This window comes from Colletes latitarsis, chromosome 5, assembly GCF_051014445.1.
Source record: "Colletes latitarsis isolate SP2378_abdomen chromosome 5, iyColLati1, whole genome shotgun sequence".
NCBI lineage: Eukaryota > Metazoa > Arthropoda > Insecta > Hymenoptera > Colletidae > Colletes > Colletes latitarsis.
In genome coordinates, this window is record NC_135138.1 from 31,455,060 (window position 1) to 31,482,531 (window position 27,472).

The 27,472-nt window shown below is 41.2% G+C and overlaps 1 protein-coding gene across 6 annotated transcripts in view; it reads right to left on the reverse strand.

Annotated features, from left to right (window-relative positions):
* The window catches only part of Nlg-4 (neuroligin 4), a 425,248-nt gene that overhangs the window by 141,337 nt on the left and 256,439 nt on the right, over window positions 1-27,472 (reverse strand). For all 6 annotated transcript variants that reach the window (XR_013079732.1, XR_013079733.1, XM_076765746.1 and 3 more), the window contains one exon: window positions 846-1,199. Coding sequence is in view for 4 of the 6 variants with exons in the window: in XM_076765746.1 (XP_076621861.1) it covers window positions 846-1,199 (354 nt within the window). In the remaining 2 variants the exon portion in view is untranslated. The remainder of the gene's footprint in view (window positions 1-845; window positions 1,200-27,472) is intronic.

Genomic DNA, 27,472 nt, shown 5'->3' on the forward strand with positions numbered 1-27,472 from the left:
ATGAGAATTTTATCGAAGAATCGTCTGGCGATTGCGTATATCAATAGCGGGCACGCTTGGCGAGGTTTATCAAGGAATAAGCGACAAACACCGTGTGCCAAAACTGGGAAAAAGATACGGAATAGAATTTCGTAGTTTCGGTCCGAATAGAGCGCAGCTACGAAGTCACCGACATGAAATGTGTATTTCCTCCGTATTATGTGCGTAGTTTCAGAAGTTTCCGACGTTCTAGTGAATTGTCGAGATTGCTTGGCGGATGTCGCTTTCAATTGGATGAACTTCATACTCGAGGACGAGGAAAGAAGACACCCGTAGCGCGGAACGAAATTTTTTCCACTCTTTTATTTTTCTATCTTTCTTTAAATTACTTGTGCTTCAAAAAGTCTTCGTCGGCATTTCAATGAACGTAACCTCTAGACGATTCTATTTCGAATTATTTTTCGAACGTACATTATTCCATTTCGTTTACATTTGTTCGTAAAAGTAGTCACGAAAAGGAACAGATAGCTACAGATATAGTTTAATATTATTAGCCTTGCAGTATTCAAGAATATATTGCAATATCCTATATAAGAAAACCAAAACGTCATATTACATCGACAAGGAGGCAAACCTTTCTGGCGTTCGAAAAGCAATTAGAAATCCTCGCGTTATTTCGAAGATCGAAAGGTGCTGGGAACGTTTCAGCGTTGCACGCTGTTTCGGAATAAAAGCTGAAGAAGTGACGGAGTGACTGCGTGGAACGTTACAAGCACCCCTGGCAGTTGAAAAATATTCCAAGCGTCGGGCGCGCGTCGACGAACTCATTTCCGGCGCGACATGCACGCGGGCGTGATGCGGCTCACCTCGTATGACGGTCGGGCTGATGGCGAGAAAATGAACGCATGCTGCCCCTGTCCCTTGGCCCATCAGCGTCACGTTGTTGGGATCGCCGCCAAACAGGGCGATGTGTTCTTTGACCCAGTGCAACGCCGCGATCTGATCCATCAGACCGTAATTCGCGACCCTCGCCTGGGTCTGAGGCGCCACGTTGGCGTTCAGGAAGCCGAGCACGCCCAGCCGGTAGTTCATCGTGACGATCACTTGGTCGGTGTAGCTGGCCAGGACGCTACCGTTGTACGGGTTTCCGCTTCCCCAGTCGTAGCTCTCGCCGTGAATGTACAGCAACACCGGATGCCTCCTCCCGCTGTCCACCATCCCTGCAGACAGAAAAGTGTCCATTCATACCCACTGTCGACTACATAAACTCACGCGTCTTCTATTTCACGCTGGATAATCTTCAATTATTCTCGTGTCATTCATTTATTTAGTTTACGAAAACGTGCAATAAATATAGGGTTATTAAAATTGAGCGTCACATCTCTCAAGGACTGCGACGCTAATGTGATATTTTTGTTATATTCAGAGGAACATGACGTAAACAGTCGTAGACATATAATTCCATTTAAAATATTGCATCTAAAAAACGGATGAAGTAGTACGAGTCAACGATAATTCTGTGTAACTGTCGTATCGGGCGTCTGACCTCGTATTGAATCGACTACTTCGGAGTTGCAATCGGTGGTTAACCATCCCTGTAGATAGAGAGGTATCCATTCATACCCACTGTCGACTACATAAACTCACGCGTCTTCTATTTCACGCTAGATAATCTTCAATTATTCTCGTGTAATTCATTTATTTAGTTTACGAAAACGTGCAATAAATATAGGGTTATTAAAATTGAGCGTCACATCTCTTAAGGACTGCGACGCTAATGTGATATTTTTGTTATATTCAGAGGAACATGACGTAAACAATCGTAGACATATAATTCCATCTAAAAAACGGATGAAGTAGTACGAGTCAGCGATAATTCTGTGCATCTGTCGTATCGGGCGTCTGACCTCGTATTGGATCGACTACTTCGGAGTTGCAATCGGTGGCTAACCATCCCTGCAAATAGAGAAGTATTCATACCCTCTGTCGACTATGTACAGTCACGCGTCTCCTATTTCACGCTGAATAATCTCCAATTATTCCTGCATAATTTATTTATTTAGAAACGTTATACTAGAACGTAAGTGTTCTCGAATGGGAACATCGATCGTGCGTTAAATGACTGGCTTCATACTGGCTTAACTACTGCATTATTACGATGAACAGTTAACTATGCGTATGGAGTGTTGATTGATAAATGAGTTCGACGGTAGTTCAGGCAGAATAATATTGAGTTATTAACGACGAAATACCTCTTTAAAATAATTGTTTAATTTGGTTGAATTAAGTAGTATAGACCGACGCTAGTGTGATATTTTCGTTATATTCAGCGAAGGGACGTAACATAAACAATCGTAGAGATATAATTCCATCTAAAATATTGCATCTAAAAAACGGATGGAGTAGTACGAGTCAGCGATAATTCTGTGCATCTGTCATATCGGGTGTCTGGCCTCCTGTTGGATCGACTACTTCGGAATTGCAATCGGTGGTTAAACGACGACACGCGTATAGAATATTCACTGAAACCTGAATTCAAGACAAGTTCAGCCGATGTACCCAAGAGTATTCATTATTCACGCATATGCACCAGGGTGTAATTGTGTATAGTTACTCTCGGAATTCTAAAGCGGATCCGTATTACTATTGTCACGGAGCAGTAAAGAATACCCTGGTGAGGTATTACGGGGAAAGAGAGGCGACAGCGTCAACATTACTCATTACTCGTACGAGACGATGTCTTGGATAATAGTGCAACGACTTAGCGAAGACGCTCAACAAAGAATCGTCTGCTCTTAGGCGAGGGAACGGTCAAAGAAAAATTGTTCGGTTTAACTAGCGGACCGCCTAACTTTCCTCGCTCGTCCCTTTCAAGGTCTAAAGCAGTCTTTGTTCCGGCGCGTTGTCATTTCGTTCTTCGTCGCGTCTCGTCTGAACCAGGTAAATCCACCGAAGAACGCGCCAAGGGGGTGGCGTTCGTATCAAGCGGATGGGGTTGGGGCCATTGTTCCCACGGAGACTGTCAGCCATTTACAGTCGCGCGAGGAACGCGACGCTGGGAGAATTAACCTTGCGACAGGAATGGTGGGCATGACGGAATATTCTGTTGAATATGACGGCCCGCTAATGCTTCTTCTGCTATTGTTACCGTGCACGTTTCTCTGTGACAGGTCTGCGCGGGGTAAACGCGAGGCGACATGTGTCGATTCGTATGTGAGATCGTGTGAATTGTCGCTTCGTTGGAGGAATATAATGAGGAAATGTGACTTGCACGGCCGGCGTCTTGATTAGAGGGAGGTTGTTTTATCAAAACTGACATGGATACCATAATTGGGCGACGTTCTTTAAATCATCCACGCACGATTCTACTTTGTTTTTCAAAATTCAAAATCTAGTATATGTTATTTAGAAAATATTTCATATTAAATCAAAGATCCCCCACTTTTCACAAGTAGAATATATTTGATTTTCTTTTTAATTCGTCGACAACTTTATTATCGTAAGTATCGAATGCTGGGTGCTCTGTGTCTTAATTTGGCCAACCGAATGGAACTTAAACATATTAAAAGTCCCCTCGAGCATCGTGTTATCCATCTTTCTGAAACACAACCGACTCGATTGCCCTTATCCTCGTTCATTGATTTCAACGAAAGGAAGAAAGTTCGCCACGGGGTTGGAATCAGAGATGCCAGACGGAGCCCCCGGGTGCACCGGGGACAACTTATTCTACTTTCTCACACTATGCCAGATCACATGCCCTTTTTCTCGATTCTCCAAAGATGCCCGCAGTAATTTCGGACCGTCTCTTGGGAGTCGAGAGAGAAAGGCTCACATTTACCTTCTCGTAACGTACATAGCAATCATATGACAAAGTTAAATGAAACCAACAATTTTTCGATCTATTATATTTGGCACGTAATCTACCGCTGTACGGAACGAACTACTTCTCGAAAAGCTTGACATTCTGGTCGCCGATAGCATCGATAGCCCATCATAAAGTAACATGTACTTTTGAATTTTCCTACAGGCCTCTGCTGGCCTCTGCTCACCGCTGCTGACCACTCCTGATACTTCTGACAACGTATTACGATTATGACTGGCTACAGCCAGCCTCTCCCAACCTCTGCTGCCTTCTGCTGGCCTCTGCTGACCACCGCTTATATTTTTGACAACGAATAACGATTACTACTTACTTCTGCTGGCCTCTGCTGACCACTACTACTATCTACATGTCTCTACTGGTGGGAAACTTGAGTTAGCAGGTAATGTCATAAAATTGTTTTACCCAGTTATACTCCATTTTACCTGAAGTATAAGTGAAACGTACGAGGTACAAGATACGACTACATGTACTTCTGAATTCCCCCACAGGCCACCGCTGGCTTCTGTTGGCCTCTGCTGACCACCGCTTATATACCTGACAACGTGCAACGATTGCTACGGACTTCTGTCAGCCTCTGTTAGCCTCTGATGACCGCTGCTGACCGCTCCTGATACTTCTGACAACGTAGAACGATTACGACTAGCTACTGCCAGCCTCTCCTAGCTTCTGCTGGCCTCTGCTAACCACTGCTTATATTTCTGACAACCCACAACGACTACTGCTGACTTCTGCCACCCTCCGCTGGCCGCTGCTGACCACTGCTGGTCTCTACATGCCTCTATTCGTGGCTAACTTGAATTATTAGGCAATGTCTCATAAAACTCTTTTACTAAGATACACCCCCTTTCACAAAGTACAAGACACGACTACATGTACTTTTGAATTTTCCTATAGATCTCCGCTGGCCTTTGCTGACCGCTGCTGACCACTCCTGATACCTCTGACAATGTATAAAGATCAGTACTTGCTACTGCCAGCCTCCTCCAGCTTCTTCTGACCTCTGCAGACCGCCTCTTATATTTCTAGCAACCTACAAGAATTACTACTGACTTCTGCCACCTTCTGCTGGCCTCTGCTGACCACTGCTGGTCTCTACATGCCTCTATTCGTGGCTAACTTGAATTATCAGGTAATGTCTCATAAAACTCCTTTACCAAGATACACCCCCTTTTACGAGGTACAAGATACGACTTCATGTACTTTTGAATTTTACTACAGATCTCTGCTGGCCTTTGCTGACCGCTGTTGACCACTCCTGATACTTCAGACAATGTATATGGATCATTACTTGCTACTGCCAACCTCCCCAACTTCTGCTCTCCTCTGCTGACCACCGTTTATATTTCTAACGACGTGTAACGATTACTACTGACATCTGCCACCCTCCGCTGGCCTCTGCTAACCGCTGCTGACCGCTCCTGATATTTCTGACAACGTGTAAGGATTACTACTTGCTACTGCTTGCCAGCTGGCCTCTGCCAACATCTCCCGACGTCAGTTAATCATCGCTGACCACAGCCGATCGTTGCTGACAACTTGTGATATGATATAATATAACATAATATGTTTGTATGTATCAAAGTTTTGTATAATGTAAATCTATGGCAATAAATGATATAATTCCAAAGAATTCCATGTGTTCTCATCATTTTTACTTTTCCTTTCCTCTCGAAATCATTCCCATAGTTATTAAGATACGTGCCACCTCTTTCTCTACCATCCCCTCCTGATAACAATGTCTAAAATTGTCCAAAAACCGTCAGGCCTGACCTATGGTCGATTAGAGATACTTATTCATTCATTCAGTAAACGTCAGCTCCCGTACTAGCTGCCAGAGATAAAAATTTTCTAGTCTAAAATGGACCTGGAACCGTCAGCGCCATAGCTACGGGTCGATAGGGTAAACGCCAGCTCCGCGTACTAGCTGCCAGAGGCAAAAATTTTCAAAGTTTCGCGGAAAGTTTTCAAATCTGGCGCCGCCTAGGCTTTCTCACAAGCGCTCGCTCGGGCCTTCGTTTCTATATATACACTCGTTAACCCAACTCTAAATGGGCCATTTCATGACATGCCTTCCTAGCAGCAACATCTCCCAGCAGCAGCGGAGCCGGCAGGAGCTGGTCCTCCCCTGGAGGGGAGGGGGGTGGGAGTCCGGCCAGGTCTGGCTGGCGGTCTCCCACCCAGTGGGGGGGGGGGGGGGTGTCGCTGCAAAATTTTCGGGATGTTCCTTCCCGAAAATTTTCTAAGTTCCACAGCTGGCAGGAGACAACAACAATGGCGGATGACGACTACCAGGAGAGAGGAGAGGGGCCAGCGACGATCTTCCAGAAAAATTTCTAAGTTCCACGGCTGGCAGGAGACAACAAACACTTGGCGGAAAAATTTCAGAGTCCCACAGCTAGCACGAGGCACTGGCGGTTGACGAAGCTTACCAGGAGAGATGGAAGGCGGGCTGCGATGTTCACCCAGAAAAATTGCAAAGTTCCCGGGAAAGATTTCAGGGGGGGGCCTCTTTAAAATTTTTGCCGAAAAATTCAGGCCGGAATTTTTGCTGTGCCTGAAACTTCCGAGAAATTTCAGGAATTCCGAGAAGTTTCAGGGATTCCGAGAAGTTTCAGGGATTCCGAGAAGTTTCAGGGATTCCGAGAAGTTTCAGGGATTCCGAGAATTTTCAGGAATTCTTAGAAATGACGTCATTTCCAGGAATTCCCAGAAATTTCTGGCGGCGGGAGATTTGAAATCTTTCCGGGGAACTTAGAAAATTTTTAAAGATACGGAGCGTCGATCGAGCGCTTGCCAGGCAGTCTTATAACTAAGGGAATGATTTGGAGATGGAAATAAAGGTAAAAAATGATGAAAGAGATAGAATTCTTTGTAATTATAACATTTATTGCAATAGATTTACATTATACAAAGTTTTAATACATATATATCATGTAAGACGTTGTGAACAAAGGTGAGCCGTGGTCAGCAGGGGCCAGCAGTGGTCAGCAGGGTCCAATAGAGGTTGGCAGAGGTTGGCAGAGGTTGGCAGAAGCAAGAAGAAGCCAGTTGCAATCATTATACGCTATCAGTAATATCAGGAGTGGTCAGCGGAGGCCAGCAGGGGAAGCAGTAGCAAGTAGTAATCGTTGTACGTTGTCAGAACTATCAGGAGTGGTCAGCAGCGGTCAGCAGAGGCCAGCAGAGACAAGCACACGCTGGCAGAGATCGGTAGAGGCCAGCAGTAGAAAGTAGTAATCGTTATACGTTGTCAGAAGTATCAGGATTGGCCATCAGTGGTCAGCAGAGGCCAGCAGTATCCAGTAGTAATCGTTATACGTTGCCAGATATATCAGGAGTGATATCTGAAATAATATACACATGTACACTCATACATAGGAATAATAAAGAAAAATTTCTTGTTTTTCAATAGCTAAAACATGATCAGGGGATCTTGGAACGTGTATTTCCATAAACGAAATTTCACAAAATTTTTTTCCCACTATGGTACTTTGATTATGTTAGCTTACATAGTTCGGGAAGTGAAAATGCCTGGTCAGTCGAGATTCCAAATCGTATGGCGTTGGCGTGAGGTCGAATTTCAGTTGTTCAAGAGCATGGAGGCAAAATGTCTTTCTGTCTCGACTCCACGATGCGGTCAGAAATTACTACGGTCAGCATCGGAGAATCGAGAAAGAAGGCATGTGTCGGCTACCCTTTGTCGACTCTCCGAAACTCTACGAGTTCACGTACGCGTGATCTGGCACAGTGTGAGAAAGTGGAATGAGGTGTCCCCGGTGCACGTGGGGTCCGTCTAGCATGTCTGGTTGGAATTTGAGTAGCTCGCCTACTTCTTATCGCGGGACACCGATCCCTGTAGCTCCATTCTACCGACAATGGTAACGTCCACGAGTAGCTGAAAGAGCGATAAAGAAAGCGTCACGAGAACGACCCTTACCGAAACAAAGACCGATGTTGACCGTGTGTCTGGTCCTATAGAAAAGTTGCAGCCAGCTTAAGAGAGATCCCACCCTCCGCGGTGAGGTGGTTGCCAAAGGGGATTCAAGCTGATCTTCGTCTACGCGCTTCGAAAAATAACCGTACGCCAGGCTGTTCTGGAGCCATCGAATAGACGAAGGCGACGTTACAACCTACTCCGAGTGCACCTTTAATTCCCAATACAGCGAGAAGAAATGTTGAACCAATTCGAGTACTTAGCAAAGTGTACGATTTTAGAAACCTTCCCTCTTCGAAAACTTTTCGAGTCTACGACGATGTAATCATTCTATACGAGAAACTAAATAAAAGATGTGGAATAATGTTCGTTCGTAAGAACCTTCGTTTTTCAAGAAATTTATTTTAAAAACGCACGATAATATTACGTATTACCATCCGATCCTTTAGTTAGTATTACTTTCCGACGATTTGCTAAACCATTTTTCCTTACAATATATTCCTCGTGGTTTAGAAATACTATTTTGTGATTGCTGAAGCATCGATTACACCGAAATTTCGGCGAGAGCGCCATGAGACGATTGCTGTGCGAACGTATGCGCGCGTACACGGTGTCGAATGAATTGTTGCCAGTCGAAATGGAGGCTTGGTATCACGTTTTCCATTTAACTCTTGTATTTCTAATTTCGTGAACCATGTACCGCACGGCTGGGAAGCGGAGGACGGAAAATTGTAAATTAGAGAGGAACGTATTTTTATTTGCCACGCACTGCGGCTGGTTATTAAATTTAGCTGGTTCTTCGCAGTCGGGCGTTCCTCCTTTGACGTTTGTTCGACACGTATGTATGAATTTTATATCGATCGTGGCCATAGAACGAGGGACGAAACAAATTCCGACAAATTTTTTCGTTTTATTGTTTTCTCTACTGACGCGTTTAAAAATACCAATATATTTTACAATATTTTGGTTCAATTTATTTGACGCATTGATACGAGTATATGTGCAATGTCCGTGAATCTAATGTTGAGACAACGAATTTGCGAACGAAAAATTTGCGACTCTTAACAATTGGTTGCTGTCGCTTTCGTTCCTCCGAAGTTCGTCCCGTCTCGTTTCGATTTACCAGCTCGACGAGTGCGCTAAGTACTTTCCACGGGCATTATTTCATCACTCTTAACAGGCACCGTGACGGTCAGAAGCTGCGAGCGGACTTTCGTTCCACTTATATTTCTCCCTTTTAATCCACGCTACTTTCAGCTACGTCTTCGACAGTGTTCCGATGTATTTCATTGGATCAATGAACAAAATCCGAAGCTTAAAAGCTTTCGTGCAAGCTCCACGAAGAAGTGCCGCGATGGAGAAAATTAGAGAGGGTCCGACGGCGACGATACCGGCTGCGTCATAAAATTTTCTCGAGTCACTTTTAGCTTATTCGACGGAAATATCGTTCTGTGCTCTGTTCCCCGTTCCTAGATTTTCGATTCTTCTACCATGAATGTTTAAACAATTTATTAATCGTATTTTTACTCGTTTCGTTAGTTTTAAATTGAGTTTGATTAAAAAAGAAGCTGCATACTTTATCTTACATTATTTAAAATCGAGTGGATTGAAATCAGGCTGACGAGGAGCTTCGTGTGCCTAATCATTTTTCTGCTCGAATAGACTAGGCTTAGTGCATTCAACGCGTTAGTATACTTAGCGAAAGCATAATGTTGGAGTCGGAACAAGAGACAGGCTTGAAACAGCAGTAAGCGATATATCTGGCGAATACAGTGGATGAGGTAAAACTTCGTAGTTCAGTTTATGTAGCTTCCTTAACCCTAATCCTACCGGGCTGGGACTTTAGGCCATAGAACAAGTTTGAGTAACTGTAGGGATTACAAGTAAATTTCTATACTACTGACACTTCATGTTATGAAATATACGTATTAAGTTACGATGCGTATAATGTGTATAATTATTACCCAATAAATTTACTTTCATATCTTGCTGTTACTCAAACTTGTTACGCGAGTCAAAGCGATTTAAATTATTTTTTGAAGAACATCTCCTATGTTACGGACTCGTTATATCAAACAACAGATCAAACGATCCTCGCTAACCTGTCCGCGAGACGATCTTTGACAAGTTCCCTGGGCCATTTTTCCCGAACATAACCCCTTTTCCGCTCCTAATCTCCTTCAATTTCGACTACGCGAGCTTCTCTTTGATTCGAGAGCCGATAACGAGTCGTGACGTGGATCGTTACTTCGGGCAAATCTGCTTGTTTTGCGCAGTTTTAGCTACCCCAACGAACCACGTCGGAACCCTCTCGGGAGTAACTTCAAAAGGGACGCTTAGTTTAGCCCCGGCTGCTCCCTTACGCGAGCCAAAATATTCGCGGTGCATGCGCAAGTTGTCGTCAAACGACTGGCACGCAGGTGCATTGTGCTGAGACCACGCAGGGAAGTGCAACAATGTGGCTCCCAACAGAGGCTCATCCCTCACCCTCGTCCCCGACAGTCTGTTAAAGCGAAATTAAATTGTAGGCTGCGTTTAAGTAGCGGTCTCTCGCTGACACTCCTCCTACCGCAAATTTAGTTACTCGTCAAACGCTTCGAAGCCTGTGGCGATTTGTCAGAATCGCAGCAACGGAGGCAAAGGTTACGAAATTAGCAAAGGGAGCTAAATTTTAGTCAGCTTTTCCAATTGCAGTATTTTTAACAATTCAAATATCTGGATTATACCCTGATATTTAAAAGACACATACGTAGTTTAGATTTCTAACTCGTTCCTGCTTTCCTCAGATCCAGATTTTCCTTCCATTAGTTACTTATCGCTTTTGAATAACTCTTTAACTCGGTCCCAGGAATTCTATCCCTTTTCCACGCCGTGGTTTCTTCGCCCTCTTCTGAAATTATCCAAGGATCTTAATCAAGTAAGTACTTCGTAGCAAAGTGGCTGGTGAAATTGCCGTAGCATTCACCCGGGCTCTTTGCCATGGTCGATGCGTCTCTTGCATAAACATAGGTGAGTTTGTTAATGCAGTATGCGTGCGCCAGTCTGACGCGTGTGTTTCATACGACATTACAGTTTAAATGGCATTTACAGAACAGTGCGGCGCGACGACGACGAATGCAAACTGTCGATGTAATTTCTGGCGATTTTTCTTTTTCCGAACGTCTTCTTTACATTGCAATATGAATCGTTCCTTCCCCTCTGTTCTTCATCAATTTATACGCAATGTAATACAATATCATTGTAAAATTTCTCCTGTTGAGATTCATGGAAGGATGGCAGAAACGTTAAATTGTAAAGAATACTTTTCTGCTGTTCGCTCCTATCGAATAAGGATCGCATTCTTGTTACCGATATCTTCGATAAGGAACAAAAGCTCACAATGAAGGAATGTAAAAAACGAAATACAAGTTCCTTGGATTTGGCTGTTGCGCGTTTCTTGCGCTAGATCGGGAACATTGGAAACGGTTGCAACGGGAGAAACAGAAAAAAACTGTTCTCTTTACGGAACACAATGCGGAGCAGAGAATGAGAGTTAACGGGCAAGCAGGCTGGCTTTGGTAACTGGCCTTTGTCATCCAACGGCAAAAGACAAATAATCGCGGCCTGTCTTTTATCTTACCACCTACGAAACCACGGAAAGCCATTCGAAATTTCTCGTCTATTCTGGACGCCGGACGTCCTCCGGATTTCATTCCTTTCAGCCCTTCGCCGCGACTACGATTGCGCTCCACCTTCTCGCCGCGAACTACAAAGTAAGACGAGCAAGAAAAGTGGTTTTCAACGGGGTTGGGAAAACGAACGAGGTCCCTTCGAGGCCGACAAATAGATTCAACGGTCTTCAAAGGCTGCTTTTCGAGTGGCGTTCTCGAGGTTCGTCGCGTCTCGCGAATGTGTCGAACGTTTTCGAACGCTCCTCTCGTCGTCCTGCCGCGCGAAATCGCACGTGTTCGTCCAAGAGTTTCTGCCTTTTGTACCGGGACCGTCGACTTTTTCGATTTTCGTTGCTTCTGTTCTATCCGCTCGAGGATTATTGTCGCGAGTTAGCCACCGAGCAGACTTCACTCAATTGTCCTTGTCTCTATTCCTTTCCCTCCCTCTTTCCTAGTCTGGATGGACCTCCAAGACGTGAGGTGGCCCGTCAACACTCTCCTCCAGCCACCACATCGGTGGCTCATTTTCAATTGAATAAATAATTTATAATCCAGTTTTATTGTACACCAATTTTATTATCAATAAGAATTGCTGAAACTTCTTTGGGTGCATAGTGTAAAAGTAAATGTTAAAATAAACATGGAAATAGCATAAATAATAATAGTTGTTATAGTCATCAGATAGGGGATGAAATGCCCTTTAAAATGAGCGTTTGTGCGAGTCGATAGCTTTATTAGTTCCGGAGATATGACAATTTTTGTTTCAAGTCGAGCGTAAAAGTAAATGTTAAAATAAACATGGAAGACAGCATAAATAATAATAGTTGTTATAGTCATCAGATAGGGGATGAAATGCCCTTTAAAACGAGCGTTTGTGCGAGTCGATAGCTTTATTAGTTCCGGAGATATAGCGATTTTAGTTTCGCGTCGATGCGGTGGCTAGTTCCGGAAATATAAGGGTCCGAAGCGTTTGTTTACTACGGCCTTGTCAAGGCCGTTGACCGCGCGCGCACATTGAAAGTAGGTCAGTCGGCCAGATGGTCACGCGTCACGTACGAGAAAGAGAGGTCCGGCGCGACGCGTCAGACGGAGACAGCGATAGTCGAATTAAGAAAAATTACCTCTTACATAAATTACGATATCTCGAAAACGAAAAGTCCGATCGACAAAAACCAAAAACCATTTTAAAGGGGAAGGTTCACCGCTCCCAACAGTGGTTTAATTATTAATAAAATACTAGTAGTTTCGGAACTGCATGCATCTAAAGTTTTAGTATTTTTAATGCGCGTTAATGGGCTTTCGTAAGGCGGAGAGCGGAACTTTAAAAATTACGTTTTACATAAATTACGATATCTCGAAAACGGAAAGTCCGATCGACAAAAACAAAAAAGCATTTTAAAAAGGACGGTTCACCGCTTCTAACGATGGTTCAATAATGGGTAAAAGACTAGTAGTTTCGGAACTGTACGTATGTAAAGTTTAACTATTTTTGATACGCCGGTTAATTTGATCGATCGTGATAGGTTTAGTATTAAGTGTTATGTAACGATGTATTGTATTGTCTTTGCTTCGCCGTATGTCTGTTCCAAGGAAGGAACAAGAACAATGATACGTTTAGTTTATTTAAAGGAAACCTGCAGATATTATTCGTATAATAAAGCTGTTTTGAGCTTCTGGATTATCTAACTGATCTAGCTTTGAGGGATTTTCATCTCTTCAACCCATTAAAAAAAGACTCGAAACGAAGAAAGTTTATATCCAATTCGTAAATTAAAATTGAAAATTAAATATAGTACAGTTGCTAGGTCGAAGTTTTACCTCTTGCCACTTTTGACCAAAGCTCGTATTTATTCAGCTGTATCGTTTCAACCTAGACAGATACGTAAGAGTATTTACGAATATCCCCGTATCAAAATTACTTCGTCAATCTTCGTCTGCCGGGGGATGTACAAACATCCTATCCCAACGACGGAACATCGTCGCTCGATGAAAACGGAGGGGTTAAAACATCAAACGAGGGAATTTCAGAAATTACCTAACGATTTAATTTCCCGTCGAGAAGCCTACGGTCCTGTGCCCGAAAGGAACACGAAAATCATCAAAGAACCTTGAGAACCCTGTCTGATCCAAGATTTATCGAGTGTAGAGAAAGCAGGGGCGCGAAGAGGCATGAAGGGATCGTCTGGCTAACATCGTCTCGTTAATCAGGTTGAAACCTGATGGCGAGTACTCGATTCTCTGTGCAGTATTACAGGGTGTTTCACGAACAAGGATACAAATTCAAGGGTGGAAGGAACTGTAGAAAAATAATTAGAAGATGAACCATGATTAGGGAAACGTTTACTGGTAAGTCATCGTTTCGTGTATACGTACGCGTAATCCAATTTTTAGGGCGAAAGTGCCTGGATCTGTTCGTTTTTACCCGCCTTTTTGCCGAACATGCTCGGGATACGTATCTCGCAGAGGTTGATACAGATTGACTGTCTCGTTTTTCACTCGTGTTGATCATTTGTTACTATTGACACTTACGGTTTTTACCGACAACTAAACAGCAATCGATGTTTCGTGGCGCGATTTACTACTGTGCGTAGGATTTTGTTTTCATGCAACTGTCTCGCTACATTTCGACAAATATTCCACAGACGATCGATAAATCGGATACTGTTACTTAACGATGTTAGAATAAATACCATGAAGCTAGTGTTATAGGCATAAATCTGATTCTCCAGATGATTATCACTTGCCAGCAGAGGAGTATGCTCTCTCACAAGTACTCGACTGACCACCAACTCCTATACAGGGTGTTCGACCACTCCTGGGAAAAATTTTAATGGGAGATTCTAAAGGCCAAAATAAAACGAAAATCAAGGATACTAATATTTTCGGTAAAGAATTTTTTTCTCGAAAGTGTAAAGGATTTTGGAGGTATGTGTGTTCACCAAAAATGAGTGTAGTTGACCCCCCAAACTAAAAAGAATTTTTTCAGAACGATTTGAAAAATTTTTTTTTCATCGAAAAATTTAGGCAACTACCCCCTGTCGATTTTTCTTAAAAATTCGTTTTTGATTTCTAGTAATTTTATTTGACACCCTACAGAAAAGTTGTGTAACACTTTTTTGTAGGTACCCATGAGCTCTACTTCAGAAAAAAGTTTCATTGAAATATATTCACTATTGTAGGAATTATGGCTGTTTGAAAATTGGACCATTTTTATGGGGTTTTCCTCATTTTTCGTGGTCAAGGATCAACTTTTCTAATATTTTTGGAATTTCTACATATTCTATAGCAAAATACGCGTCGTTTGCTTTTTTAAACATTAAAATCCGTCAATCCGTTCAGAAGTTATGACGTTTTAAAGATTCGCATGAAAATTCGGGCTAACATTTCTGACCAGAAATTATATTTTCAGTAAGGAATTTTTTTCTCGGAAATGGTTAGGATTTCTAGGGTATGTCTATTGACCAAAAATAATTGTAGTTAACCCCTACAACTGAAAATAATTTTTTCAGAACGATTTGAAAATACTTTTTTTCGCCGAAAAATTTCAGGGAAACATATCAGTAATATGGTCAGACATTACATTTTCGGTAAGGAATTTTTTTCTGGAAAACGCGTAGGATTTCGGGGGTATGTCTATTCACCAAAAATGACTGCAATTGACCCCTGCAATCGAAAATAATTTTTTCAGAACGATTTGAAATTTTTTAATTTAATGTTTCAATAATTCTTTAATGAAGCTTCAATCAACAAATTCATATTCTTGATTTTCGTCTTATTTTCACTCCTCGACCGACTACTCAATATCCCAGCGTCTAAGACATACAGCAAGCCCGCCACAATGGAATTGCAAATAAACTTCGTTTAGGTCTAGCTTAAATATCATAGATGTTTCCAACGACTCAAATGTTTAACACACGTTATGACTATCACAATTATTACATGATCGCCGGTTCGTAAGGAAATTGAACCTTCCTCGAAATCTCTAGAGTAGTTCCATCGTCTTAGGTCCGGAGAAAGGGTCAAAGAAAAGGGCGAACTGGTCACGGGGTTCCGGTTTAACAGACTTCATAAAAACGGGGGCTTCTTCGTTGCTCAGCCGCTTCCATCTCCCTGTTTAGTCCGGTCGTAGCTCGCGCAAGTAGCGCCTGTATATTTGATGAGACGTTCTCCGGGCATCCTTTCAGATGGCAAGTTTGCCGGTATTAGCATAGTAAACATGGATTTACGTTACGCCTATGCATTCCGGCGCGAATCCACACGACGAAGGGATCACGGCCAACTTAGACGCGTATTCGCTCTGCGCACTTAGGCATCTTGCACTCCCCTCCCCCGCAGTATTCACCGTGTTCTACCCAGAATCTCCTCTTCGGCACGTATACCATTAGCGTGCGTCTCGATTGTCGCGTCGCGAACATGCGGTTTCGACTTTCTTTGTGCCTCGATTCGAGAGAAAGCCACGCGTCGTCGTCGAGCTAGGAAGCAGACTGCCGCCATTTCTAAGTCGCGATTGAGGTGGCTTTTCTTGTCACCGTTCTTCGTAAACGCTTTGAGCAACGCATTTGCGCAGTGTTTTCGCTCGAAGGACTAAAATTACCCATATTTGATAAGTTGGCGCTTGTCGAATGATAAATTCTAAATTACGAAACGTAGGGTCCAATTTCATTTACAGCCTTAGCATGTTCTCCTTGTACCCTCAAAATTTCACTAATCGTTACTGCAAATGTGTTTGATAATTCCAACGTATATCCCAAAAAATTATTTTCCCTCCGAGGAAACAGTTTTAAATCGACCACGAAGAACATTCTCTTTCATTCGTTCGAGTGAATTTCTTCGTTGGAAAATCATCCCTCCCGGATTACGGAAAACTTTAGCACCGATCGATCTGTCGTGGCGGTTACGCGGGAACAAAGTGCAGCCTAATTTGCATAGAAGTTGCAACGACAAGATGCAATGTAGGCTGCACACATGCCAAGCAAACGCTGGCAATCACGTGGGACGTCATCTTCACAGTGTCTTTATCCTTGATTGGATGCTGTCCCGAATCGATGGTACACCCGAACCAACCAGTATCTTCCGACTGAATCCCCTTACTTCCTCCCATTTGCTTTCCTCGAGCAGACGTACACCGTGCTACAGGCACTTACACGTCCCTAACTCCACGAGCATCGAGTAACATGTCCGTACACACATGCAACCGATCGCGTGAACGTGCACCGACGTGCACTGGTATCGATCCTGAAGGGTGTGGAACGATCACGTTCGCAGGCGGAGTCGGAATCGATCCGTTTTTGGTACAGAGTGGCGATTTCCTTCGAATCGTTTGTCGTTGATGCGATTCGAGGCGTCGAGCTCGTTGATGGCGGATCGAAACTACCCCGTAAATTGTTAATTTGATCGGACACAGTTCAGAAAGTCTGACAGAAGCTGTGGCAAGCAGACCCCTGTAGATTAACGTTTCTCGAACCTCGTATACACGGAAACCGCGAAGCAAACTATTTGGCAGACCACCTACAAGTAGATTTAAATTAATAATTAAAATGAATATACGTATAATTAACGCGATGTCTCTTTTGGAAAACAAAACTTATATTGCATGTGTAACGTTCGATCAGATATATTTCATGAGTTATAATATTGTTCGACGTTTCTCTTTAAATATTGTAACATTTGGTATAAATTAATATCAATGTGTTCTTTTCAATAAACATTGCCAGCTTTCGATTCAAAATATATTCTACGTTTCCATTCATTTTTTATATTCAAATATTTTACTGTTAATCAATATACAGGGTGTTCGGCCATCCCTGGGAAAAATTTTAAAGGGGGATTCTAGAGGCCAAAATAAGACGAAAATCAAGAACACCAATTTGTTGATAGAAGCTTCGTTAAAAAGTTATTAACGTTTAAATATTCCGCCCGTTCCGAATTTTTTTCTCGAAAATGCGCAAGATTTCGGGGGTATGTCTATTCACCAAAAATGATTGTAATTAATCCCTGCAACCGAAAATAATTTTTCCAAAACGATTTGAAATTTTTTTTTTCTATCGAAAAATTTCACACCTCGAATTTTTTCCCAGAAAGTGGATAGGATTTCGGAGGTATGTGTATTCACCAAAAATGATTGTAATTGACCCCCGCAACCGAAAATAATTTTTCCAGAACGATTTGAAATTTTTGTTTTTCGTCGAAAAATTTCAGGGAAACATATCGGTAATATGGTCAGACATTACATTTTTGGTAAGGAATTTTTTTCTCGAAAGTGCGTAGGAATTCGAGAGTATGTGTAATGACCAAAAATGATTGTAATTGACCCCCGCAACCAAAAATAATTTTTCCAGAACGATTTGAAATTTTTTAATTTAATTGTTAATAACTTTTTAACCAAGCCTCCATCAACAAATTGGTATTCTTGATTTTCGTCTTATTTTGGACTCTAGAATCTCCCATTAAAATTTCTCCCAGGAGTGGCCGAACACCCTGTATGACAGGCTGAAAGTTAAATAAAGATTATAAAGTAAATGCATTGAAGTTTGTTCCAGCGGAGTTTGTTGAATAAAAAATTGAACCAAGTGGAATTTCCCAAATTGCGATCCTTGCTTTGATATACAAAGCTTAGACGACAAATAATTGTGGGGAGGAGTGTACATATGCGTATATTTCCATGTGTTACTATACCTAAAGATACGTGCAGATTGCACACGGAGACTAAGATCAAGATTCCCTATCAGTAGTCTTATCTAGTTAAGGGCGTCTTACCGCATAGACATATCACGCGATGCGATTTCCATGGCAAATCCTTCGAAACTAATCCGAACTGATCTCCACTGTAGCTGGCAAACGCTTCTGAGTAGACACCATACTTGAAAACGATGATTACTTTATTTTCCTCGTTAGAAACGCGTTAAAAATGTAGATGTTCGTGACACATTCAGATAATTAAAACGTTACAATAATTATGTCTGGATTAGGGTCGAGATCTGGTTTAACATCTGAACCTGCAGTGCTTAAAAAAATGAAAGTTTAGGTTATGGTCTCACTTAAGCGTGCGTAGTGTCTATAGCGTTGGCGAGCACAGTAATTGTTTGCTAAATAACCGCGAACTTTCTGCGTGCCTTAAGAGAAGGATTCGTTACTAGACGCAGTGGTCTCTGCGAGCGAAACGAGGCCATAAACGACCACATTTTGATACAATGCTGGCAGCCTGGTCTCGCCGTACGGGGGAAGAAACTTGGCAGCCGCGCTCGATCTCCCTTAATTGGGGTCGCGTAATTTAAGTTAAGCAAGTCGTAAAATTTGAATCGTAATTGCGTGCATCCGTTATGCACCTATACCTCTGGCCATATTTTCGCGTACGTGTGTAATCGGAAATCGTTTAACGGCAGGAAACAGCGGCTGCTTGGTCCTCTAAATTGTTTCGCCTCCGTTGCGTTTCCCTTCGTTCTTTTTTTCCCCCCCTTGTATCGCTACGCCGAAAAGCAGATATTGGAAGCGCACGTTAGTCGATCGGAACTGTGCTAATGGTGGAGCTCTACTTGCTTTTTAAATATCCATTCGTGTATACAAAGTGGTCGAGTAACTTCCCTGTTTCCACCCCCTATTCCATAAATTTTATTTTGTCGAGTCACACGGCCATTTTCAAAATAAAAATGTGAACCTTCCATCAAGAATTACGAACGGAATTTCCTGGACAAAGAAAGAAAGAGAAAGCATGTATTTAAGCGTGCTAATTGAGGATATCTCTAGTAACCATAATGTTGGATTTTGTAGAGGATTTCGCTGGGAACTTTTAACTAATTTCGCCGTGAAATTTAGTAGTATTCCGCACTAAAAGCAAAGCGACTGAAAAAGTTCCGGCGTCGCAGAGAAGCGAAGCAAACCTTCTTCATTTGAAGCTTGGACAGAGACGTACCTTACCTTCGGTCCAGCTGAATTACAACTTTATACTCATTACTGCTTCAGAGTTTAATAGCTTAGCATCCGGTAAAAGTAAACTACCTTTCGTGAGACTCTTTGAACGCCGTTTCCATCGTTCAGCGGTTCTCAAGTTCCTTTCACCTCGAGCCTAAGTGTGCATTAACTATTGTAGCTTGCAATAGAGGAGACTCTGGGGCAAGATACGCTTTTCAGTCTTCAACTTTTGTAAATTTTAATTTGCTTCATCTTTAAATTTTCCAATTTAAAGAGATTTATCCCTTTTTATCCCTTTAGAATTTTCACATAACCAACTTCCTATACTCCCAGCGACATACAGGGTGTTCGGCCACCCATGGGAAAAATTGTAATAGGAGATTCTAGAGGCCAAAATAGGACGAAAATCACGAATACCAATTTGTTGATGGAGGATTCGTTAAAAAGTTATTAACGTTTAATGTTCCGCCCGTACTGAATTTTTTTCTCGAAAATGCGTAGGATTTCGGGGGTATGTCTATTCACCAAAAATGATTGCAATTGACCCCGCGTTCGAAAATAATTTTTCCAGAACGATTTGAAATTTTTTTTTTTCGTCGAAAAATTTAGGCACCTACCCTTGTCGATTTTTCTTAAAAATTCATTTTTCATTTTTAGTAATTTTATTTGACGCCCTACAGAAAAGTTGTCTAATACTTTTTTGTAGGTACCCATAAGCTCTACTTCAGAAAAAAGTTTCATTGAAATATATTCATAATTGTAGGAGTTATGGCTGTTTGAAAATTGGACCATTTCTATGGGGTTTTTTTCATTTTGCGGGGTCAAGGACCAACTTTTCGAATATTTTTGCGATTTGTACATATTCTCCATTAAAATACGCGTAGTTTGCTTTTTTAAACATTAAAATTGTCCAATCCGTTCAGAAGTTATGACGTTTTAAATATTCGCATGAAAATTCGAGCAGACATTTCAGGCTAGAAATTATATTTTCGGTAAGGAATTTTTTTCTCGAAACTGAGTAGGATTTCGGGGGTATGTGTAATGACCAAAAATGATTGTAATTGACCCCTACAACTGAATATAATTTTTCCAGAAAGATTTGAAAAAATTTTGTTTCGTCGAAAAATTTCAGGGAAACATATCGATAATATGGTCAGACATATTTTTTTTTAAGGAATTTTTTTCTCGAAAGTGCGTAGGATTTCGGGGGTATGTGTAATGACCAAAAATGATTGTAATTGACCCTCGTAACTGAATATAATTTTTTTAGAACGATTTGAAAACATTTTTTTTCACTGATGAATTTCTCCACCTATTCGAATTTTTTTCTCGAAAATGGGTAGAATTTCGAGGGTATGTCTATTCACCGAAAATGATTGTAATTGACCCCCGAAACCAAAAATAATTTTTCCGTGAATGATTTGAAATTTTTGAAATTAATTTTTTAGTATCTTGGAAGCCTCAATCAACAAATTGATATTCTTGATTTTCGTCTTATTTTAGCCTCTAGAATCTCCCATTAAAATGTTTCCCAGGGATGGCCGAACACCCTGTATAAACCAGATCACGTGGAATGAGAATAATCTCACAGGTATTCTAACTACAAAGTACCTTCGATTCGTAATATTTCCTCTGATGATATCGATGCTCATTACGCCGATCGTGAATGGCAAAGGGGCCGTATAGGTTAATAAACGAAACGTCGTCGATCACGTCGACTGAAAGGTTCTCTCGTTACAATGCTTCCGATTATTAAATTGCTCGTTGATGTATGCGCGGAGCGCGATTAAAAGGGGTATTCATGTGGGTAACGACAGGTAGATAACAGGCTTCTAGGCATTATATGGAAATACGGATAACGCGATTAAGAGCTTACCATCCCCGTGTATCGTCGAATACGGTTTACGAGTAGCTGGAGCGACGGTTCCGTGTTCCTGAACGCGAAAAATTCGATTCTCGATTCCTCGTCCAAGTTCTTTGAAGGAGAAACGCCCGCGACCGCCTTCGAAACCATCGGATCCGATGCTTTCTTCCACTTTATTTGATTTCCTATTGGATCTCTATTATATTTTTCTAATTACGAACGTCGAGGTGCACCGGCAATTTTAAAGAAAAATATCTTCGATGGTCGCGTAACTGTGTTTCGACCTAGTCGACGACAGAGGTAAGCAACATTTTAGTCGAACCAACGATATCGTATAAAAGCATCATACCTTTGTCATGAAATATAATTTATGTGTTATGAATATTTGTTCGTTATTTGTATGTTTTATCTAGGTAAGAATATTTACCCTACCTCTGGTCGATGAATTAAAAAACGAAAGAAACGTTCTATTCTTTTAAAAGCAAATATCCTCTCGCAACAATTTTATCCATTTTCAATAAATTCATAACGTAATCTCGTTGACTCTGCGACTTTGTTTTCAAACAATTCGAAATATTCTATTCTTTGTGAAAATTAATTTGGGTCCATCAGATCAGATTACTCTCTTACAATAATAAGTTAATGAATATGTTGATTATGAATACTAAATCTACCGATGCAAATGACATACAATACCTGATTGAATTTAATACGTAAACGCTCAACCATTCGATGAATCCCAATTTAATTTTTATCGATTAATTCAACGTAATAGATTTATGCTCCTATTTACGTTCCATAGCAGGATATAAAATACCCTAAGGTTAAAAACCTTGAGTTTGCAGAGAAACGATGGTGATAATTAATTAAATAGTTCTAAGGAGTTTAGACCGTTATAATATTTGTTTTACAGTATGATTGGAGCATTGAATGTTTGAGTATTAATTAAGTTTACCTTAGAGTTGATTGGTATTTGTATCGATGGAATTATTATTGATTGTTCATACATTAATTGACGTATTATAATCGAGGACAATATGAAGCAGAGACAGGGGATTCCAGAACCGAATATCTATCCTATTGAAATACGAAAATGACTCGAATATTACCAATTGCATCATAGACAGTTATTTATGTTGTTAATGAATCTATTAAAATTCTTTTATCGCGGGTAACCTAATTCTGCAGGCATAGAAGGTAATACACTTCAAATTCAAACAAAAAAAAAACAAAAAAAAGTCGAATACTTTTTTCTCAACTAACATTCGAACACTGAGATCTTGGAATTTTATTCGCAGCGTTCGAGTACTCGTCGAATATTTCAGCAACGAACCGTTCGAGAATAGAACCTAAACTATTTGCGCGGCGGAAAGTTTTCGGCGTCGAGACATTCGCTCGCAAACAATTTCGCGTGTCTCAGACAGGTTCACGACGTTAAATCTCTGGCTTGTCTATCCTGTAGCTTATACGCGTGAGAGATCGCAGCTGGTTACACCCAAATCTATCCAACTACGCCCTTGTTTCTAATGCTGCCCGCGCCAGGATCTATTCCGTAAACTCGCGTCTCACGAAACATTCCCTCTTATCCGCGTCGATCGATCTTTTCACGTTGGATTTGATTTACTGTCTCCGTGTCTCGAGATGAAGGGGTTACTCCCCCCAGTTTCAGTCATTTCAGCTTCGCGTTAGATAATAAAGCTTTTCTATCCATTTCAATGTTTTCATTATTTAATATTTGTTATTGTCGAGCTCACGCTCTTTCCCGCGGAATTGAAAAGTTTTACCACCCAGCCTCGCGTTTGTGATTCGAAAATGTCTTGTTTCGAGAATTCGGAAGTATCTTTCGTCGTAGAACTGCAGTTCTGGAACGTTTCGCGTCCAAGTTTCGGCACCAACGATTCCTGATTGCGCGGGAGCATTTGTTCCAAAACCCGCAAGACGTTTGGTAAGACCGTTGTCGTTGGCAAAAGAGCGAAGCAGCTGCGAACTCTGAATAGAAACTTCCGAAGACGCAATGAACGCAATCTCCCTTCCTGTTTGCTGTCTACCGACGCATGTCTCTATCAACCTCTACTGCTCTACGAAAACACACAAAACTAATTAGGTTACCAGACGCTCGCAATACCCTTCCAATTCTAATTACCATCCCGTCGTTCTAATTAATATGCTCGTACACTTAGTCAATGCTAGTCGTACGAGGGGAGAACAAGCTTCGTAGAAAGTGAACCTTTGTTAGTTCTCACGAATGTATTTCAAATAATTTTACGCAAAGTGTGAGACTAAATTTGAGTTTTTTAAATACAGCAATGCTTGGATAACGCGCAGTGTAATGCAAAGATGAAACTTTTACCGATGCATTTGTGAGACACTTCTAATAGAGTATAAGATCTTATTTTAATCAGAAAAATCTGACAAATAGTAAAGGTTCCATTAACAAAAAATAAATGTTTTACATTGCGTTATTGAACGAAAATCTCGAAAGAAAATATTACGATCGTCGAAATATTTGACGAACACTTTTTAGATTGAAATTTTGAATCCAGCATTGCTCTTTAAAGGTCACTCGTTATTCGAGGCTCCGTTTTTCGTCGTTTGTAGTCTCCCTAAAGGCACTAACGAGAGATTCCGAGCAGAAAGCAACGTGTGGCAGGTTTCTTTCGAACCAGCAGTCAGGATACCGCCGCTGCACGTGCTACAGAGACGGAACTTCCGCGCTGACAATGAAGGGCGCACGGATGACCGGGTTCGCAGACTGTCGAGGCGGCTTTCGATTGCCAAAACCTCAGGCTTATGCGCGTGGAACGACACAGCTGGCTAAATCCGAATCCGCCAAACCGCGCTTTCTCGTCGTTGAATGTCCCCCAAGCGAGGTGCGAGGCAGCCACCCGTTCGAACTCGCGTCGCGAGGGCGAGAAGAACAACCGCCATTACTACTTTCCTCAACTGTTTAAGCAGAGATTTCGGTCTAAAACTTTTAAAAATTCTATCTTTTCTTCAGGCTTTGCACTTCTTTACTGGTCGAAAAATACCCAGTTAATAGAAAATTTCAAAATTCTGAAGATTAATAAAGTTAGAGGCTCCCGGAGCGACAGACGACGATTGGATTTACCTCTCGCGGTTAAATTAAAAATTAAATAACGTGAAATAACGATGCGGAAATGTTTGAAGCAGCTGTGAATTTAAATTGCTGTTCTAACAGTAAGCAAAAAAGAATGAGTACAAAGAAACAAATTTTTCAAGAAACTTATTTTACTTATTTCTTCTCGTCAAGAGTAGTCTGACGTTCTTCTAGAAGGAGGTTTATTATAAAAATTTTCCATAGCTTGTTTGGGTCGAGTTTTAAATTAAATCGTTGCTACGTTTAGAATAAAATAGTAATAGTCAAGACTAATCATACGTTCTCTGTTGGGGCAGTTTCCAAATTAAATCGTTACTACGTTTAGAATAAAATAGTATAGTCAAGACTAATCTGACGTTCTTCTAGAAAGGGTTTTATTATAAAAATCTCCCATAGGATCTTATCTGGATCAAGTTCCAAATTAAATCCTTGCTACGTTTAGAATGAAACACTAATAATCAAGACCAATCTGACGTTCTTCCAGAAAGAGTTTTATTATAAAAATCTTCCACAAGTTCTCTATTGAATCAAGTTCCAAATTAAATCGTAGCTACGTTTAGAATAAAACACAAATAATCAAGACTAATTTGACGTTCTTCTAGAAAGAGTTTTATTATAAAAATCTTATATCTTCTCTGTTTAGAATAAAATAAGATCGACTGCTGCTAAATGCCACGTTGGGCTATCGTTTTGCAGTAGTTTCGAAACAACACGGCTAGCTAAATCCAAATTCGCTAGATCGCGTTTCTCTGTCGTTGAATGTTCCCGAAGCGTGGCGTAGAACTCGTGCGGCGTATACCAGGGGAACATCATTGCAACTTTCCTGGCTGCGTTTAAGCGAGTTTAAGTCTGGTTGCACGCTGTTCCTTCGTGCTCGTTGTGCAACCAGTCGATGGGAATCGCCGATTCGGCACGTAGATGAGCGGGGATTAAGACGGGTCGGGAGTTTCTTGGTTCCGTTAACGACACGACCACGATACGTCGAGATTCCGCGGAACTGCTGTCGAGCAATGATATTAGTTTGTTCCTTTTTTCGTTAACGATAGCAATGTGTCGACTGTGAAGTTTTAAGTACGTTGTAATCGAATAATATTGGGGATCTTTGTGAAACATATCACCGTGTAATGAAAATTTTTATTTTTATTTAACGATGAATACTTCATATTTTAATATAATATTTAAATCATTTCAGTTTTCAATCCCAGAATGATCGAATCGCAGTCTACGTAAATTCTTATCCAGCTCGAGGCGTCGTAAAAGGTTTCATCTGTCGTTGATGTAAACTGCTTTTTCGAAACGGAAGCTTTCACTGGATCCTCAGGTGACACTTGTAGGTACTTCCGGGAGGAGTTCAATTCCGTTGAAAAGTTTCAGCGCGGAAGCGCAGCTTGTTACGTTTTTATATTCGATAAACGTTCGTCAAGTATTCTGCTATCGGTAAAGGTACACACGCGCAAGTATACGCGAACACGCGCGTGCACATCGTTTCCCTACGCTAAAGTTATCAATTAAGGGAGTATGTTAGTGTTTTTCGAAGCAAATATTTCAAAATTTTTAATAGATCGTGATATACCTTTCAGAATACGCGATAAAAAGAGAAATAAATTCGAAAGCAAGGTCGAAGGTGCTTTATCAAATGCTACTTGGTTGAAATGGTCACGCTTGTAGCTAGTTTCGTGTCACCGAATTTTAACCCGTGTGCTCTTGTTATGTCTGAACAGTGTGAAACGAATAAATGTCGACGAATGTGAAAAAAAAGTGGAGCATATGAACATGCTCAAATATGTTCGCGAGTCGTATTTGCGAATAAAACGAAAAATAATTCGAAGAGTGGAATCGAAAGAAACTGATGTTTGCACGTTTCTACAAATTTTCTGTTCCAATAATTCTGTAGAATTTTACTCCAAAGTCACAAATTATTTTGAATACTTTTTCCAGTTGTTTATAAATTGTCGGTCAGTTAGTTGCAAGGAACTGCGTCCGAGCTACTTCGAAACTCGTGCTTTGACTGTAATTCACTTTGATGCCTCGAGCAATTCCCGTGATTCACAGACAACAGCTCCCGTGTCTTTTACTCGGGGGTTAAAAGAATTCCTTAGTGTTTTTGCTACGTGTCGAGGAAGAAACGAGGAAAGAAGGTGAGAAATTTCGGGAGAAAGGATCACCAAACTACGACTCCATTTGCGAACTCGAGCCACGTTGTCGGTGGTTTTATAGCGCGGACCTTAACCTCGTCAAGGTCTTAACAAAAAGCATCACGTGCATGGCCGACACGGAATGGAAAACGTCGTAGGTTATTTTCATCGTTCGTTCGTAGAGTGGAGAAAGAGATTCGCGAAGCAAACGTTCTCCCGGTGATATGACGAGTTGGATGCATTATACAAAGATCGCGTGACGTTGTAAGCAAAGTCTCAGACAACGAATCTACGATTTCAAAATCGTTTATCAACAGTTAATTGCTTTGTTTATCAGTTCCGAAGTTCCTTCGATAAGCTAGCCAAGTCGAGGAACGAACAGAACGGTTGTGATCGATCGTGAGACTTGTAAATGGCGATTGGACAGGCACAGATTTATTATTGAACCGGCAATCGACTAGGTAGAATCAATTTCGAACTTCTCTTGGTTTCTGAACCACTCGAAGTCAATTATTCTGAAGTCAGTCAAACCAAATTGGCGCGGTCGACAAGAATCAGCCACGCTGTTGTATATTAAGAGAACCTTGGATCTACGTTGGACGTGTTTCAACAATATCCATTGATGGAATTGAAATTCGAAGTTACAGAACTCCACTAAACGTTCTACTCGTTGATTTCCGATTAGTTTTATAAAATGGACAATACTAAAAAATAGTTAAAATTCTCCAATCTGTTCAGAAGTTTTTTAGTTTTTCGAACTATTTCACACCTACTCGAATTTTTTTCTCAAAAGTGGGTAGGATTTCGGGGGTATGTCTATTGACCAAAAATGATTGTAGTTGACTCCTACAACTGAAAATAATTTTTTCAGAACGATTTGAAAAATTTTTTTGTCGCCGAAAAATTTCAGGGAAAGATATCGGTAATATGGTCAGACATTACATTTTCGATAAAGAATTTTTTCCTCGAAAGTGGGTAGGATTTCGAAGGTATGTCTATTC